The 20,254-nt window shown below is 39.0% G+C and overlaps 1 protein-coding gene across 3 annotated transcripts in view; it reads left to right on the top strand.

Annotated features, from left to right (window-relative positions):
* LOC136436813 (kin of IRRE-like protein 1) overlaps positions 1-18,947 on the top strand; it is a 53,893-nt gene extending 34,946 nt beyond the window's left edge. For all 3 annotated transcript variants that reach the window (XM_066431167.1, XM_066431158.1, XM_066431175.1), the window contains exons 3-12: positions 6,201-6,539; positions 7,904-8,215; positions 8,966-9,113; positions 9,618-9,733; positions 10,213-10,467; positions 11,026-11,337; positions 12,191-12,313; positions 12,877-12,949; positions 13,287-13,417; positions 17,176-18,947. In XM_066431167.1, coding sequence (XP_066287264.1) covers positions 6,201-6,539; positions 7,904-8,215; positions 8,966-9,113; positions 9,618-9,733; positions 10,213-10,467; positions 11,026-11,337; positions 12,191-12,313; positions 12,877-12,949; positions 13,287-13,417; positions 17,176-17,309 — 1,943 coding nt within the window. In that variant the 3' untranslated portion in view covers positions 17,310-18,947. The remainder of the gene's footprint in view (positions 1-6,200; positions 6,540-7,903; positions 8,216-8,965; positions 9,114-9,617; positions 9,734-10,212; positions 10,468-11,025; positions 11,338-12,190; positions 12,314-12,876; positions 12,950-13,286; positions 13,418-17,175) is intronic.
* The last annotated feature ends 1,307 nt before the right edge of the window (positions 18,948-20,254 follow it).

Below are 20,254 nucleotides of genomic sequence, written 5' to 3'. Positions count from 1 at the left end.
TGATTTTGCGAGCAATGAAACAGTAAAGTATGTAAATATCGTTCCGACTAATAACACGTTTATGCTTAAATAATCGGTGAGACAGACCCCGTTGGGTGACGCACCGCGTACTTTGGTGGTATCACAGTGGAGATCTCGGGGAGAGAGTGACTACCTTAACAAAAGGAAGTGACAGGACGGCACTAGAGAGAGGAAACAGCATTGTGTAGCGAAGAATATAAATACTTCAGGGGATAGATGAGGAAAGTAAGGTGACTATCACGTGTTACCACTGAATTAATTGTTCAACTGCCGAATACGAAAGTATCGGTAGATTGTGGACACCTGAATTGCAAAAAATAAGGTGGTAATTATAACTAGTCGCAAAGAACATTAAGGCACGCGCTTGCAACTGTTTGCACGGTAGAAGTCCCTTGGTAACTACAACTGCTTAATGCAAAATTTGAAAGATTCTATGCCCAGTGTTGATAAAAAGGCAGTGGAAAGGGAATGCCCTTTGTGGTTGGCAGGTCATGACCTGCAGGAAAACATCTATAGCCATTGATTGAATTAATAATTATAGGATAGTTATTGGCTACAAGTAGGTCGACAATAACAAGCCTAGGTCACTAGGACTCCCATAGGCAATAGAGCTAGCGGACTCAACCACTTCTTAAATTAAAGATGCTTTTTATGGAGGCCGTTGGAAGGTTGTGCAATTGAAATGGGGCTCATGAGAGGCAATAAAACTTTGCGATTGTACGTGGTGAAGTAAAGCAATAATGGAATGCAATGATATGAAGGTCACAACATAGAAATCAAATAAAGAAATGCACGAGAAATGATACCTTTGAAAATATAAAACGATGTCTATATCGTCCGCCCAGCAGATTAAAAGCATGCCAGGAGTAATACTTCTTAGCTGAAGGTAAATCGTTAATGATTTATGTTGTTTTCTTCATCATATGTTTGCTTTCTATGTAGCATTAAGGCCACAGAACCACACCAGGTCAGGAATTTACTGGGTCAGTTCCTGATCTACGTAGCCATCCAGCAAGAAAATCCATAGAGACATTCCGATAATCTCCCTAAAAGTAGTCCCATTACCCCCATATCAAGAAGATTATAGAAGAGATTATGTTCTCTCAAAGATCATCGGGCAGAAAACCCTACCTTGCCTGGTGCCGGCACTGGTTCTGGTGTTGTAGTCGCTAATCGTCCGTGAAATCCGAGGCACCGTCACAGCAGTTTGGAACGCCATCTACAGATCTGTCTTTAGGATCGATGCACATGATTCAGTAATGAAGCGTTCTTCAACTCGTCTCTTCGTATCATCTTCCCGCCATGTTGTTACGAACCGGGACGAACGTTATGTTGAGTGAACTGATCTACATAACATATAAAAAAACGCTTAAAGGTATAGCATTTATCTTTTGAACATAGGATTGTGGTATTGCGTTTGTTTTCCAGTTCTTGTGGTCATATCACTTCTAAAACGCCAAGTAGACCTTTTCAAGGGATTTGGTGTAGGTATTGAACTTCATCTATTGTGCAGTTGATTTTAGTTATCATCTGCATTTTAGATATGTTGCCTTAAAGTTTGTAGTTATTCCTGTAGCTATAACTTTGGAAACGTCAAGTGGGATTTCAAGAGGTTTAAACTGTTTTTTTGTTACATTTGGACATGCTTGCAACATTTTCTGTGATTGAGGCACTAGTAGAAGTTTTGTCATAGCCATTCTTTGTTTTGCTGACTTTGAGTTATAATCTATAACCTTTCGTTGATGAACAATTGTGGTTGTCTATCTTCTAATTTACCGAATAAAGCTGCATTGCATACTAAGAACGTTGGAAGTATTTGGACAATGAAGCACATAGAACTACAAAAAAGTTTCAGTCCCTTTGCTGGTGGAACTCAAACTAGTTTCAGCTCATTCCTCATGAGTTATAGCCAAAGAAAACTCTCCTACCGAAATAGATACATGTATGTTCTGAGAGAAAAGTCACTGGTCGTAACTTTCATCCATCGTACGGCAAACATAAGAACGTACTAGAAGAACATTTTCCTAATGGTCTAATTATTTTTACTCCATAACCGTCTTCCTGCTGACGTTTCCAGACGTCCTGCGGCAAATCTACAAACTCATTAGACTCCACCTCAAGCTACCGTCTCTCTGAATTTTACTTTGAACGTATCTGCGAGTCTTAAACCACCACACATCAGTGACTACTGGTAACGACGAACCCCAGCATTGACTGTAATTAGCCAATCAATCTAAGCCTATTCTTATCAACACGACAGTTCAAAACCGTCTAATTTACGAGTTGTGGAAGGTAATCAACGGCAGATTGGCTCCTCTTCAAATAGCACAAAAGCTCCTCTTCAACTAGCTTACAACGAGAATGTGCTGTCGTTCAAGTCACATCTAATTGGACCATTTTTCAATCGGGTGTCCAACTTTTTAAAAGGTTCTTTGGATTTCCTTGTTGAAGGGAGGTCTTGTATATTAGGAACATGAGGAGAAGGCAATACAGGGAAAGCAAGTTAGGTTGATAAAAACTTGTTAGATGTATCATAACGTCAATGTAGATTTCGTTACTTAACATTCGGTAATTATTGGGTTGAGCAATGGTTGAACATGACTCGAGACTTTGACACATTTGCAGATGCACAAACACAACCATCCACACCGCCTTCGTAGTCGGAACTTTTATCTATCCATTCATTCATCTAATGAAATATGGGTAGTCTCTTCAGCCAAACAAAGGCTGCCTTCCAAGAGAGCCTATAGGGGTACGGAGAGTAAATAAATGCCATAACATAAAGTAATGATTCAACATAGGAATACACACGGGAACAAAATCAATTTGTCAACCAATAACACTGAAGTCATTAAACAAAAACAAATAAACAAATTAAATGATCTTGAGAGGTTTGAGGTCAATATTCCATAATATAAACATAAGGAAATGATGATACAGAGCAGCAACATAGAAGTAATATATCATGTAATAAAATCAAACTTAATAGGCAAAAGTAACTAAACAAACGTAATGGGTTGTCAGTTGATGGTCAATAGGCGGTTGATGTACTTATTTGAGTCTCTCTTTGAAAATGTTAAGGTTCGGTGCTTTTTTTACATCCGGTTTGACTGCGTTGAAGGTTACGGTCGCATTGCTGCATTGCTGCCTGGAACAAAGCACATTAACAACCATACGTTCTACTGATTTCAATTACTTAACTTTAAACGTCTTCCAACACGCAGACACTGGTTTTCTGTATTACATTCAGATTGAGGGAAACTGCCAAGCAAACCTTTACTAACTTTACACGAAGTGGAGGAACTTAGCCAAGCGCGCAGCCCATTCGGCAGAATGTAAAACGCTCCTTGGAAAATTTACTACAAATTGCCTCTTATACCCCAGACATTCATCTGGAGTAGCTTATTGTGGATCACTTCTAGCTCCTAACACAGCTTTAAATGTTGAATTACCGTCCCTTGGCATTTCGATCTGGTGAAAACCAAGCTTTACCTCCCTATTATGGTGCCATATTCAGTAGTGTAATAAAACATATCTGACACGAGTGCCAATAGCTCATACTACCATTTACATGAACGTAACGCTCACCTTTTTTGTGCTATCAACACAATCATTACCACATCCTTCACGGTTCGGCGACAGAACTTTTGTCCCACGAATTGCATAAAAATAATGTCAATTACCTATTTGTATTCATCATAGAGACGCTTCATTTAACTGACTCTTCTTCCTGTTTTCAATGAACCGTTTCGTATCATAGAAAACCGAGGCACGGCAACACGGGGCAGCACAAAAACGGTTAATCACGCCGGGATCTCTCTCTAAGTACGTCCCTTTCATGAGCATGTATGATAGAGTGCACCTTATCGTAATGGTTGCTTATCATACGGCGACCTATGGTATTTAGATTCCATTCCAGGCAGGTTCAGGTCCACCGAGTGTAACAGGGTGCGTATGGAATCTATTGAGAATACTAAATAGCCCGTGGAGGAGCCAGGTGGCGAAAACATTAAAATTCAAAACCGCCATTTTCTCCCATCGCAACCGCATCTATCTTGTGATAGTCTTGCAGCTATAAAAGTCTGCATGTGCATAAATTAGATTTTATCATGAGAAGCTGCAACAAGCGTCTCTCAAGGCCGGTACAATGAAGGTCATGATTACTTCATATGATACATTTGTGTGGTTGAAAAAGTTTGATTTATAATACGATTCTAAGCACTGAATAAAATTACGCCTTTTGTTCACAAACAAGTTTTTTACTCAATTAACGTCTCGGTTAACTACATGCTGAACCAATAAATGAATAAATACATAAATAAATACATAAATAAACAAATAACGTTTGGGTTACCGTCTGTCACCTTTCTCGGTGCAATTCTGGCTGATGCGCTTTGCACTGCAGCTATAGGTGTCGCTGCTTACAGATGCGGTACCAAAAGTAATACCTATAGCTTCAATGCTAAATGTACCAGTCAGAATTGCCATGAGGATGGTCACAGATGGTCACCGAAACGTCAGTTGAAAAAAACCCAGTTAGTTACCTTCGTCAAGAAGGTTATTTTTTATGCTTGATGTGTGTCTGTTAGTGAACACGATAAGTCGAGAACGCCTGGATGGATTGTTGTCATATTTGGTGTGTTGGTAGGTATGTGGAAAACCTCAAGATGATTAAATTTTGGGTGAAGTACTTTGCATTAATTAACGAGAAAAGTTTAAAAATGTGTCATATTGCAGCATTAGTCACTGTACCAACCAGCTGAAGAAGCTCAGTTTGGCAGGCTGGTGACCCTAGGGTCATCTTCCAGAAAGCCTGGCTTCCGCCCTCCTGTCATGTGGAATTAATCTATACATGATTTATATGTCTGTTTCTTAGTTACAAGACACATTTCCCTCCAAAATTATGTGGTAGTCGTGATGGAAGGTCTACTTGTTACCTTCGCCAAGAAGGTTATGTTTTCGTATAGCGTTTGTGTGTGTGTGGGGGGGGGGGGGTGTAGCAGGATAACTCGAGAAGGCCTGCATGGATTGTCTTGATATTTGATATGTGGGTGGGTCTTGATGCGACCGGGAAATGATTCAATTTTGGGCTCCCTAGCAGCTTGTTAAGGTACTGCGGGTTCGGGTAACTTTCGGGTTCGATATCTCGCGTTCTGGACATGCTGTGGTCATGATTTTAGAGTGGCAGATAGCTCTTTAGAGGGAAAGTAAGTTATGTAGGTTTGGGCCACCTAGCGGCTTTTTTTAACTGCAGGAGCCGATTTCGTTTCAAACTTTGAAAGGGAATAACTCAAGAAGGCCTTGATAGATGGTCATAATTTTTAGTACGTACATAGCTTGAGTGATGGTTTAAATAATATTAATCAGATACTTATTATGCAAATCAGTATCTAATTTGCATAATTAGCGAGGAAAGTTTATACTTCCGCCGAATTTCATAAAAGAGCTCTCGAACATGTGACATGTAACTGACGAAGAGAAATATTAATAGATATTAATTATGCAAATGAAGACCTCATTTGCATAATAAATGAGAAAACACTAACTCAAGATGGGGTTGGCGAATCATGTGGTTTTTGGTAGGTAGATAGCTTAAGTGATATGATTATATATATATATATATTTGACAATAATTATGCAAATTAAATTCTAATTTGCATAAATTATGAGGAAATTTCAAAACCCAGCCGTGTTCCATGTTATGACTTTTCAAATATGTGACATTTGTAACTGAGGAAGAGAGGAATGTTGCTGGATAGAAAATATGCAAATGAATACCTAATTTGCATAATTAATGAGAAAGTACTATTACCCCATAACTAAATGACAATTCCATCATCTTGTGGCATTTGGGAGTTATGTGAATGTGATCATCGTTGAATTAGATTATGCTAATAAGGACCTCATTTTCATTATTGATGATAAATGTTAGCATAACCTTCTTTGTTAAGCTCATACTTCTGACAACTTCTGTTATTTGGGTGGAGAAGATTATCAACTGGTATGATTTATAATTGATGAAAAACACTCATAATACGTCAGTCATAAAGGTTAAAATAATTTGGCGAAGGTATGAGGTCGTGGAACTCTAGTTGTATATGAGTCTTTATTCAGTGACTTACCTACCTGATGAAACTATTCAATGACATGTGTACTGATCACTCCTCCTCTTTCCACAGTCTTAGCGAATTCCACCTTCTATAGAGTCTACCCTGTCTCCACTGCGGTACTAGTCGGCCACAACGCCACCATGTTCTGTGCGTTCAACGGTCTGGCAGACGATGACGTCGTCAACTGGCACAAGTACAACCCGTCCGCTTCGAACGACAAACTTTCACATGTCTCTTCTGGAACCGTTGTTGGTCCGGAGTTCCGTCGTCGGTTCTCTGTCGTTGGGGACAATCAGAGCGGAGAGTTCAACTTACGCTTGACCAACGCTCAGCCACGGGACGCCGGAAGCTACAGATGTGGAGTATTTTCCGTCAGAGACGCCAGGGACGCAAAACTCACCGTCATTGGTAAGCAGTCAGGTTTCAGTACATGTGTCAAAAACAACTGTGCAGACAATCTCAGAGTATAACTTATAAGAAATACAACGGCATTATACTGCTATAACATGGTACCGAATGACTCCAAATCGATTCACTTATACCTTATTGACATATACATTATTTTGCTATTTAGATACATCAAATTAGTGTATTGATTATAAGCAAGTATCAATTGTTATATCAAGGTCTGCACCATATGATTGACAATTGCAATAACCTCTTATACAGATGATATGATATGATAAAGGCTCCACCTTATTAGTATGCATAGCACCGAGTTTATAACAGGGGTGCTTCCAAACAATGGAGTCCACGAAAGCTCTAGCTGACGAGAAAGTATGTATAATTTTCTTGTTAGCAATATAGCGCAGACATCCCAAAGTAAGCCTAACTGTTATCCAGCTCAGTACGTACTGCATCTATATGCAGTCACAAGCTGTTGCCAAATGCCAATGTATGTGAAAAACGCGTATAACTACCGTTTGGGGACACATAACAATGCACTTTTTGTCTTACAGGCTTTTCCCAATCACGTTTACTGCCTTTGTAAAGAGCTCAAAACCTGCACAGTTGATTCAGCAAATGGTTCTCTTGAGCAAAGCAGTTATGTTATTGATTTTGCCTTTTGCCACCCATTGTTCGGAGTTGTTCATCGTTGATATATCTACAGAAAACTACCTACCAAGACGTCAAAACAATACTCGCGAGGCTTTGTAATCTTTTTATTACATGCGAATTTATCTGCTAGTAGGCTTATGTGAAAAAATCGATGCGCTTTTGTAATATGGCTGGAAAGGGAGCGAAGTAAATCGAACACGAGCTTTTCCGGAAGGGAACTTTGTGGTCCCCGTGCGATTCATTACTTTCTGACCCGTTGTAGCCAGTCGTCTGTTATCTTTTGTGCAGGGAGCAAGCGCAGAAAACACACACTACGCCAGGTTCAATCGAAATCTAATTGGGGTTATCAACTATACGTATAAATACGTCAGCAGCTGGGGGAAGCAATCAATGTACTACTGGCAAATTTACAGAGATGCGGCAGGAATTACTGGAATTAACGTTGGTTGACCTCAGTTGGCTTTTATAAATGGACGCTGTAAGTTAGAAATAAAACTTCAAAGGAAATATGTCGTTTGATCTTTCTTTCATATTTTGGAACATGAAAGCAACGTATTATTTTTCACACAAAACGCACTCCACGGCTACACATAGTGGAACCAATTTGCCGAATTATGTAGATCTTTAAACGCATATTTTGTTTGATCTTGAAGACGATTATTGTAGTGAAGAATTATGTTATTCTTAAAATTCATGAAGACTTATATTCGCAGTACCTCTGCCAAGGCAACCTATTGTACTGGGCGACCTGAATCCTCGGACGGCTGGGAAGAGCCTGATACTCACGTGCCGATCGGTAGGGGGCAGTCCTCTCCCGCAACTAGCCTGGTACAACGGTACACAGAGGATGGACATTCCCGATTCCGCACGTACAGAGGAGCCGTCAGAAAACAGAGTTTCTCTCGACCTGGTCATCTCTTTTCTGACCAAGTGGGACAATGGGGCTAACTTCAGCTGTATCGCTGACCAGGAGTTCCCCAGTGTGGTACAACCTAAGGTTACGTCAGTAACAATTCGCGTCCAGTGTAAGTGCATGGGCCTAGTATAGCCAGGTTTTCAACTCGATTCAATTCAATGTGACTGTACTCTATCATCTTCTCTAGAATCAACGTTATCCCACTTTAAAGCAGGTTCTTCGGCTGCAAATGTAAAAACCATTAATGTAAAATGATGAAAAAGATCTTTTTATTTATTTTAAAATATATTTCATTTCGCTGTTACTATTTTCATCGAATGGTGACTATTCAAATATGTTGCGCTTATCAGTATATCTACAACTCAAAATGAAATCATAATTTTTTGTATGTGTATAGGTATTCAAAATATTGAAAAACAATACGCAAACATATTTTTAGACCTTCTATGAAGCAATATTGTAATTTAACGGTATACCGCACGTTAAACTTTGCCTAGTAAGATAAAAACAATTTGATGTGACTTTCCATACGACTACAACTAAAAATGCCATGAATCTATTATTATAATCAATTTGAGTAGAGTAGAGTAGAGTAGAGTAGAGTAGAGTAGAGTAGAGTAGAGTAGAGTAGAGTAGAGTAGAGTAGAGTAGAGTAGAGTAGAGCAGAGCAGAGTAGAGCAGAGCAGAGTAGAGTTTGTAGAGTAGAGTAGAGTAGAGTAGAGTAGAGTAGAGTAGAGTAGAGTAGAGCAGAGCAGAGCAGAGCAGAGTAGAGTAGACTAAATCATGTAGGAAAAAAAGTTAATAAAGCATGTAGAAAACGTAACACAGAACTTAAACCGTTTCTTTCTCCCCTCTCCAGACCCTCCAGTGGTGAAGATGCCTAAGATGTCTGTGGTTGTGATAGAGGGGCAGTCCGCTAACCTCACATGTGAGGTGGACAGCAGTCCTGGAGCCTCCTTATCATGGTGGAAACTTAAGAAGAACTTAAGGGAAGGGCCGCTGGGAAGGTACGTGGTTTCCAACATGCTAAAAGTTTGACTTGAAATAAGTATCATGTAGGGGACGGAACTTTGTAGAAGTACTGTAAATGCATTTAAGTTCGCGTGGTTTTTATTAAGCGGTAGGCAGAAAATGGAGTGTTCGCAGTGGTTTTAAGTTCGTGCTTGAAACATTAGTAGTGTTTCAGTCATAGGTTGGTAAAAAGTTTCGGGGTGGTTTTAAGTTCGCGCTGAAAGTTCACCACGAAAACCGCGAACGGAAAACCACCGCGAACATTTCTGTATTTACAGTAATCTGTACAAAACGTATCTACTCACTTGTTCCGATTCGTTTAGCTTCGAGCCTCACTGTCAAACATTTCACACTCTCTATAGGCATTGCAACAGCGACGCCTTGCGACATTTTGAAATACGCTTGACATCAACAAACATTTTAAGGCACAATCGTTCGTAATTTGCCGTGATCAACGTTAACAAACATATTTCTGTGTATTTCTTGCGATGTCTTTACAGTGGCACTCTGCTAACATTGACCAACGTTACCCGTAACGACAGAGGAACCTACCAATGCAGGGCGATCAACGGGGTTAAACCAGACGGGTTAGGGACCATGGCGCTGGACGTCAAATGTAAGAGTATAGTTATCTAAGACTTCTTATGTTGATTAGGTTACCGCTTTTGTTTTAGAGCCGTTGGTTTTCAAGCTAGCTAGCTTTTACCATTGTCCCTGACGGAGTTCATGTACATTGCAGGGTGCTAATAATCATTTCTTTTAACATCCTTAGCTTGTTGTTGCTCGCAGTTTGACAAGGCACAATTCGAATTTCATTAATTGTGATTATCTGAGTCATTGAAAGAACATTATCTTTTATCTATTTTACTAATTAGTCTTTGCCTTTTGAGTACATGGAAAAGTTTTCTCTTGAATAGATATCCTTCCAACCTCTGAACCGTTTCAGCGTCTGCACCAAAATGAGGCTGAAGATGGTATTCCCTATATGCATTACTGTATAGGTATGCTATCTTCGACATGGCTTTTTTGGTAATACACATTTCCATTAGTCGTTGTTTTACAATCCATAGTTTAACACATTCATCTCTTGCCCAGATCCCCCGTACATTAGACCCAGCTTTCCCAAAGAGCAAAGCGTCATCTACGGACAAGGAGTATTCTCCATGGACTGTCAAGCGGAAGGAAACCCAAAGCCTCAGGTCAAATGGAGACGAAAAGATGTCAACATGTTCTTCAACAACCCCATGACCCTCTCAGATGTGGGGTACTTAGAGGAAGGGTTTTACGAGTGCATCGCCCGGAGCGAGGGGTTCAGGGAAGTCAGGAGAGGCACCTTCATCAATGTCATAGGTACTATCAAACTTTTACATTTCAATATGATGTTTCTTTTGTTCGCGTTTTTGTCTGCAGCAGATGTATAACCACGACCACTGAATGACTACTGAGCGACTAAAGATTTGCCTCAAGGAATTTCATAGATAAAGAACCAACTATTTTACGTTTTGTGTGTTTTATTGTCTTTAATCATACGTTGGCATTTGGCATCATAATCCAATTATGAAATCAATGTTTCGTCGCTGTACGACGTATGTTATCTTCTTAAGTCATTTCATGTTGCAGACCTTATAAGCTTTGCAAGACGTGATTATTTCAGTATAAAAACATTGTAAGAAACTGTTTAAGTTAACTTTGTAGTGACTATTATTTACTACATTATATTTGGGACATTTAGTTTTACTAGGTCCATGCTACATACATGTATAATTGTGACCTATATGTATAGGGATTCATGAATTAGATTTATTAATTAGCATTATGCACAGCGGTTAATTTGGAGTCTATTGATATATCTTTATTACTGATATTGTAATCACTTTTCGTGAATGTGACCGTCTGTTTCCATCCAAGGTAGACCGGAAGTCCTGAGCGACTCCTCCGCCGTGTCGGTCACGGGAGGCGACTCCGTGCGGCTGAGCTGTACGATCCTAGCCGACCCCCCGCCCGACAAGATCACCTGGCTCTGGACGGGACCCAGCGGCGACGAACGGCGCTACGACGGCGGCAGGACAGGAGACGTCGAAGTCAAGACCATCGTTGAGAACGCCATAAGAAGCGAGCTGACCATAAAATCGGCCATGAACGCTCACGTGGGGGACTACACTTGTCAGGCCATCAACAAGTTTGGCTCGGACCAGAAGGAGTTCAGGGTCTCAGTTACAGGTGTGGCATTTCGAGATTTACTTTGTCTTTCGTCTATCATTGGTTGCCCCATTACTTGGGTTTGCTGATAGTTATCTGACAAGGAATGACATTTAAAAGAAATGTACAAATTCAAGACAAAACGCTACTTACAGACAGCGTTTGCACATGGTCAGGTATTTTGCAAGTAGTCAAGATCATTAAAATTTGTACAAAACTTTGGAATTTAGTAACAATCTAGAACACAGAGTGGCCAATTGCAACATATATATGCACAGTTTTAAAACCAGATGTAAAACTTGGTCTGACCTCACAATAACGACCCACTGGGACGAACTGGACTATGCCTATCATCTAGTTATTGTTATGAAAATCGTTATGGTTACTATCATTACGTATATTTGCTGTTTGTTGTTTTTTGGTTTGTATGTAATTGTACGTATACTACTTCGTGTTAATTGTTACCCAGGGGCCTACAGCAAAGCAGCTGAGTTGCGCTACCCTGGTTACATATGACGGAAAATGAAAAAAAGAGCTATTGTAATTATATATCTACTAAACAAAAATCGTGACCATAGCTTGTCCAGAACACAGGACATCAAAACTGGAAGTTCCTCTGCAGAATGCAGAACCATTGAAATCCGCTAGGGGGCCCAAAATGTGATTATTTTGAGGTCTCATTAAGACCTACCCACATATCAAATATCATGACAAGCCATACAGACCTTTTCGAGTTATCACATATGTTGTTCATCCACATACAAAAACATAACCTTCTTTGCCGAAGGTAACAAATCTAAAATTCCCTGTCCCAGGTGGTGCAACTTCTTATCTTGTCCTCATCTTCAGGCCTTTATCTTGTCCCCATCTTCAGGCTCAGCAGTTGCAGTAGTTGGAGTGATCGCTGGCTCTGCAGCCGTGGGGATGTTACTCGCTATTGCCGCTATCGTCGCACTCAGCATCCGGAAAGGCTGGATCGGACGAGATAAGAAGAAAAGTATGACTCTCCGTACATTTGCTCATATTTTTGGACCAAACATAATGGAGATTGTGATCGGTTAATCCTTTTGGTAGACCTTGTTTTATAGTTAATCTATGGGTGGTTTAGAGTTGGCGGAAAATTGGTAATGGGAGGATTTGAAAACGCTTAAGAGTTTTTTACTTGGCAGAGTTGTCGAAGCCTGATAGATTGCTAGGCCTTTGTCAGCGTTGAAGTGGGACTTTAGAATTCCCCATGGTATTAATTGGCAGGATAGTTCTATCTTGGGAAAATATCCACTGTTCTTATGTTACTGAAAGAGCGTAATACTATACTTAAGTTAGAGAATGACGTATGATTGTAAAGTTTTCGAGCTTACTAATAGGTATTTATTGAAGACGCGACGAAAAAGACTGAACTATATCTTTATTCGGTCTGGCGTAAGAAAACTTTATCATTCTCTGTGTTTATTTTTCTCTTATGAACGACCTTATGATAATAATAAGGGATTCCTGATGTATACGCAGGATAAGTAACAGCTTTAATGCGTTTTTACGTAATCTGTATAATCATCTTTACAGAGAAATCTTCGAAACCAACCGAATCGCTGGCCTACTGCATAAGTGGCAGATCTACCATGGACTACCCAGTCATGTAAGTCATCGGTGATAAGAACATACTATCGGAAAACACACCTTGCAACCTCTTAGCCTCTCGTCCTTCTTTCTAGATTTGATGAGACAACAGTAGTAAGAACCACTAGTACTGGCAGTTCAATACACTCTTATCAGTCGATGACATCTGATGTGCATGCAGAAAGAGTCACGACTGATAACAATTGGTTTCTCTAGCGCCATATTGACATCTGAGCACGGTACATCGAATTTTAGACAATTAGCTTGGAAAGCGATACCATTTGTCGTAGAATAAATGCACTGGAAAACGCACTTTGTAAGCACAATGGTGATCTAATTCATCGGTCTAATTTCAGACACAGCAAGAAGGCGGATACTTTAAATCAAAGGAATGTAATAGAGTTGCAACACTTCGACAAAACACCCAGACCCCGGCCTCCTCCAAAAGTAGACAAGTCTCCATACACATCCGGTCTATCCTACTCCAGTAAGTATGGCTCATATCAGTGGATAGAAATAGAAGGCGGTAAGATTGGCTTTAGATTGGAGCTTCACTCCGGGTGTATTACCTGACAGTTGCTTGGCTTTTCTTTAGAATAGCTCGGGGATTTAGAGGGCTTCTTTTGGAATCGCTGTGAAGTTGTCATTTCGACATGTTATGGGATTTCGACTATGATTTGCATTAATGCTTACCGCATGGAAAGGATGAGAAATTCCCACAATTAGAATTCACGTTTTAAATCCATAAGTTTCTATGTATTTTTCAATATTCATCTAAATTTTCAAATTGACTGTATAAGTGAATTTCAATTTGTTACTGATGTAAGCAATATAGAGTACCCATTTAGGTTTAACCAAAATGACATACGTACAATGTGAAATCGTTGCATTCTTAATCTGATCGCGTGTGGTTTGAATAACATGTAACAGATTCATATCATAAGCTATTCTGGACGTTCATTTCTGCTTATTACTTCATTTGATGTTCTGTGGCCATGCTTTTTTTGCGTTTTCTTCCATGTGTCTTGTTATCCTCCACTTTTATCATTCACGCGCAAACAAACCCCATAAGCAACGGACAGTACTATAATACTTTAAGCTAAGAAGTGAGGCATTTACACCAACTTAGCATCGTCACATCTTGTCCGTTCATTAGATATTGCACATTACTTTGAAATCAACGTTTATTACTTGTAGAAGGCCACCACGGTACAATGAACGCCAGGTTTATTAGAAAACAATTGCCGCTCGCACGGTTGAATATTCCGATCGATTTTCTGGTTAGGCAACAACATTATAGGGGCAATGCAATGGCTGTCGCGGACGAATGGTTCTCATTCGTCAATTATGGCAATTATTTTAAAGGTTATACTCGTCCCATGGCGCTACTAATTCTACTAACAGTTTGACAGGCGAAAATGTACTTCTGTTTGTTCAATATTATCTTTTCTGGATTGTGCAAAAATATTGTTTTACATGAAGTTCATACTGCAACATGTGGATTTAAGTATTTAAAGCTACCGGTGAACGCACCTTCGAAAGAAAAACGTGGAAAAATAGCTACAATTCCCCTGATATATTGGAGCGCCACACAGCGGCTTCTATTAATACCAACGACCTCTGGGAAATACCCTAATGGCATCAGAAAAGGATGACAGCTACAACATTCGATGTTATCATTAATGCAAAGGAAATTCGTCATATTCCAGCTTATCAACATTGTCAGAGAGCGTGACCTTTGCATCGTTGCTATATCAAATGGCGTTCTCTTTTATTCATTGGTAAAGGGAAGAAAATCACCAATCAACTAATTGAGGATAAATCTTATGTTTGTCAAACAAGGCAAACAGTTGATATATATTTAATTGATTCAATCCTTAGGTGGCCAACCTAATTTTGGAACTAAAAGTATAAGAAAAAAAAAAGATAATTCGGATTTGTTCTTATCAGACAAACTATGTTTTAAACGCATTTTTGTTCTAAACAAACAAGACACAAGCACATTACATTAACATAGATTACCTTTATTTGGCAATTCATTACCTTCGCCGGGAATGTATGCATTCGCGGTAAGGTTATGTTATCGGTTAAGCCAGCTGTAAAGTGGGTCCGTATGTATGTCGAGATCATAAGTCGAGAGGACTTTGACGGATCTTGCTGATTTTTGGTAGGTAAGTGGCGGTTGTGGAAACAAAGGTCAAGTTCGAAAATGGTTAACCTGGCGTTTTCCTAAAGTGCTCCAGTGGACTTTTTTTGTTAGTGTGTTTGTATGTAGACAACATAACTCAACGTATTGATGATGGATCTGCATGATTTTTGGTGGGTACGTAGAGATTGTGAAAACGAAGCTCAAGTTCAAAAATGGGTCACCTGGCATTTTCCTGCGGTACTGCAGTGGGCTGTTTATGTATGCGTATTTGTTTGTTGACAGGATAACTCGAGAAGCTGTTGATGGTTGTGCATGATATTTAGTGAATAGGTAGATTTATTAAAGGGAAAGATCAAGTTCGATGATGGGCCTCCTAGCGGGTACTTTGGGTACTGCAGTGTAGCTTCAAAGTTTGAGGTCGAATTTTCTGCAAGTGCTACGGTCATGATTTTTGTGTGGTAGATAGTCCATGCCACATGAAGTAAGTTGTGCACGTTTGAAGCTGCAGCGGGTGTTTTTAATTTATTTGTTTTGACCTTTGGACATGAATAACTAGACTTATGGTCAACGGATCGTCTTGATTTATGGTATGTAGATAGCTCAATTAATGATTTACATAATTAAATATTCATTATGCAAATTAGGAGCTAATTTGCATACTTAGCAAGGAAAGTTTATAAATCTGCTGCCTTTCAAAATAGGACTCTCAAACATGTGACATATATAGCTGAAAAAGAGAGAGGTATCGATAGATACCAATAATGCTAATAGCTACCTATTTTGCATAATTAATGAGAAAATACTAATTGAAAATACTACAATAGTAAATGATTGGAATTTCATTCTTGTATCATTAGGAAGCTAAGTAAAGGTGAACAATATCAGACAAAAATCATACATGACAAGGCCTCTTTAACATAATTTATAAGGAAATGTCTACAATTCCCTTTCAATTTGCTATTTTTAAGTCTATATATTCAGGTTAAACTGCACTGACAGGTGACCTAGTTAACCAGCGCAGGCTCCCTGTGAGACGTTCCTGGACACATGTGATACTTTACTTGCCTGGTGCAGGGCTCTGTTTTGGGGTCAGGGAGGTCACACGGGCATTTAAACACAGCAGCCTTACGATCTAACCTATACCTATCCTGTTGGAAGGTATAGGTTTGATAAAAACTGATTGATATGTCAACTATGAAAATAAGGGCATAATTGAAGCAAATACATTGCCAACAAATTGCCTTATTTTCTGTAGTAAAGAAAAAAGTTATGATACCAATTAAGCAAAAATATTCTTACAGTGATTATTTTTATAACTCTTGGGAGAACTTGTGTAGGTATAGGTATGGGTTTGTTTTAAACTTTGAAAGAGAATACTAGTAACTCAAGAAGGTGATGACGGATCGTCATGATTTGTAGGAATGTACATAGTTTGAGTGATGATTTACATGATCTTATAAGAATCATGCAAATCAGGATCTGTGATGTGAAAAAGTATACAAACCCTTGCATTCCATTGTAGTCAAACACGTGACATGTAACTGAGAAAGAGAGGAATATTGATAGATATCAATTATGCAAACGAATACCTAATTTGCATAATTTATGACAAAATACTATAATTCCAGAGTGGTAAATGATGGGATTTCATTCTTGTGGCGTTTGGGAGATAATCAAATTTGGACGTTATCAGACATAAATCATGATGGCCTCATTTACATAATATATGAGGAAATGCTACAATGGCCCTCTTTTCTAAGATTTTACTTTAATGCTGCGTTTTGTGTAGAGAAAAGGATCACTTGAAATTCATGCAATCGAGGACCTTATTTACATACTGAGTGATAAGCTTTCACTCGAAAAGGCTAACATCAGTCGGCGAAGGTATGAGGTCGTGGAACTCTAGTTTAAGTTACTTTCTTCATTGTTCATTCAAAGGGCTTTATCATTATTAGCTTTCCATACTCGTATGAATATATCAATATCATTTCTCTTACCATGAGCATTCCACCAGTTAATAATTTTGTAGATGTTCAACTGTGCTTTCCGTGAAATGTTTAACAGTGGTACGTTGTGTACGAATTTGTATTTTGCAGGTAGCAATGATGCGGGATACGACCATTCGTCTGCAGAAAGAGACAAGCTTCGCGACGAGGACATTTACATTCTGCGCAATTCCTACTACAATAAAAGACAGCACAGGCAAGAAGCGAACGTCCAGAAATGTTGACGTCATGGAAAATTGTCAAATCACGAATGATCGTCACGAGAGGGTGGATGACATTGAGTCCGACAGAAAAGAAATGCCCTAAAATCCTGCTTTTAAAGCTACAACCCGTGATGAGACATCTGTTTGTTTTAATGGCCGTCGGCGAAAGCAACAATCTTCACCCCACTTGCAAGCTTGTAGCAAAAACAAAACAACAACAACTGCATTTCTGTGAAAACTCGGTAGATGACGTCTTTAGAAGAAGTGCCATGCTACTACCAAGGAAAACATTTTGATATGACGAGTAAGGCGAGCTAAAATCTATAGTATACCATCCATTAGTGGCAGGGTGATGTGTTGTATGATAGACACATGATATGAACTACAGAAAGAGACGTCCTGGGGGTATTCTCCCCACGAAACAACGCGTCGCCTTCCAACATTAATACCGATCATCATGATCGAGGACTTGGACGCGTAATGGCCTTTAAGACACGTTGATGGACGAGCTAAAATATGCGAGTGTGAGTTTCCCATTTTGATGAAGATAAATGATGAAACGAGGTCGCCATTTTTACGAATGGCGCGTTGAAAGAGGGTGCCCATTTATCAATGCGCACGTTGTAACAGGGAAGGCTGTTATGTTCCATCAAAACGTGCATGGTTGAGCAAAGTATTGACGTTTATGTTTTTGTGTAATTCCCATGGCTGTGACCCCTATTGCTGCAATCCATCGAACCTATCATTCTTCCGACTTCTTTGAAAAGAATATGTAAATTGTGATCAGTGTAACATAATGGCAGACATCTATATGGTATTTCCCCTGATTTGTTATCGAATGGCTCACAATTTAAAATACATATCACTCCCGTGAGTTGTGTAATTGATGTTACGTGCGCTTTCAGGTAGAAAATATATGTTTCAGTTGTCAATACGTTACTGGTCGTGATCCAAGAAGCGTTGTCTTGTATCTATATTTTTTCCAGATCAATGATGGTGTTTCACCTTCTGTGTATAACGTTTCCATACTTTGCTTGCATTTGACAGGCGGCAATATATACAGAAAGAAATTCTAAATCTGGAAAACCATGAGAAATCATTTTTTGTGAATACAATAGCATTATCTGATACTTGATGCCTTTACAACATGATGCAGAATACCGATAACTAAAATTGAAACATCTTTTATTCCATATGATATACAGTTTGCCTAAATTCTGTCTGAGGTTCCTAGACTTTTTGCTGGCATTCTCAGAAATTCTGCAAAAATTCATCAGATTTCTAAAAAAAATTCTGCAGAAATCTGCAAAAAACAGCAGAATTCTGCAAAAGTCCCGCAGAATTCTGCAAAAATTCTGCAAATTTTCCTCAGAATTCTGCAGACTAAATAACTGCCCAATGTCCCTGGAGACATCTAATTGTTGCCTGAATACTAACAATTTTTTATACATCATTCTTATAGACATTAAAGTTTTCTGAATTTAGAGTGTCCTTCCAGATTTATATTGTCGCCTGTTATGTACAAAATTATAACGTGTCTTCCTGGGCTGCTAGAATATGCTTCACTCAGCATATCTGAAGCCCTGCGGGGACAATGTGAAACGGCAAGTCTTTATCCAATTTCGGTTTCACCAGTGTACCATAAAGCACAGAATGTCACTGCAACATCTCCGTGTAGTACTTGTTACGCTCGGGCGATCAGTGTAAGGAACAATTAATGAAAGTCAAAAACAGCGGAGATGATATCACATTTAATTACAGTAAGGCGTGGTGTTGTCACCCAAGCATTAAACAGCCAATCTCTTGATAGCGTGGGGAAAATTCCCCTTTGGGATAGACTCAAATGTCTGTACGCTGCCTCAATGCAAAATTTATCTCATTATATCAGATACATGCAGCATTACAAAGTTATTTTGAAAAAACAAAACAAAATAAGGAGTCCTTGCTAGCGTAGATCGGCTAATTGTCATTAACAGACATTCTTTTTATCATTCCTTAGGAATATTTAATTGTTTCTAATCGATAGAAACAGTTTTGTACCAGTCCCGAATCTGCTATAAATCTCTACTGGGAAGATGACAATCACGGAAGTGACTCCGTTTCTTGACTTCATCACATCCAATACTCCTGAAGATTAGATAAACAGAAAACTGCCATCCTGCAAGGACCCTGTGGAGGGGTGATAACTTAACGATCTGACGTTTGGATAATCATGACTGCAAGTAACAGACTCAACTGATATTTCATATTTCATATGGACCAAATTTCTGGTATTGTGATTTTCATACACGATTTCAATCGGGTTCTTATCCCTCATCCGACCGATGCATTTTTGCGACGAATCTGGCCGTATGGGGGTCAAGCAGACCCCATTTTGTTTTGCTCATAAATATGTTTCTGGTGGTACTTTTTATAATTAGTGTGCATATACTGTTACAGTAATCTATAGGCAGTATTATGCCAATTTCTGGTATCAATAATTAATGCTCATTATCATAATTTATCAAGATATTTACCTTTTTGTTTCCTACGAGACTCTTTCAAATTTGTCCTCACCTTATCTACTTATCAATTCAATGTTTAGAGTTTAAAGACTAGATTATTATGTACAAATTTCGTCTAGTCACTGATCGATGAAAGATAATGAATACTATCTGGAAACTCTGTCCATTTCTAAAATCTGTCCAGTTGCCTGAGTAACTGTTTTATAGCGTACATATGTTCTTGGCATATCTCCCAACACTAACGCAAAACGTAACGATGATCCAAAGATATCTAACTGGTTTGTAGATAGGGTACGTACATTTACATAGTTTCATTGATAAATCGTATGCCTGCTTTTGTGAAAAGTCCACAGTAGCCAGAAGTGATTAGAAATGGAGCTTCTTCGCATAAATATGAAGATTAAGCGATTTTCATGCAATTTTCGCATCAGTTGTATTTCGATAATGAGGATCTGTACGGTT

Source organism: Branchiostoma lanceolatum, chromosome 1, assembly GCF_035083965.1.
Source record: "Branchiostoma lanceolatum isolate klBraLanc5 chromosome 1, klBraLanc5.hap2, whole genome shotgun sequence".
Classification (NCBI taxonomy): domain Eukaryota; kingdom Metazoa; phylum Chordata; class Leptocardii; order Amphioxiformes; family Branchiostomatidae; genus Branchiostoma; species Branchiostoma lanceolatum.
Note: the sequence above shows the minus strand (reverse complement) of the source record. Positions and strands in the feature narration are given on the sequence as shown.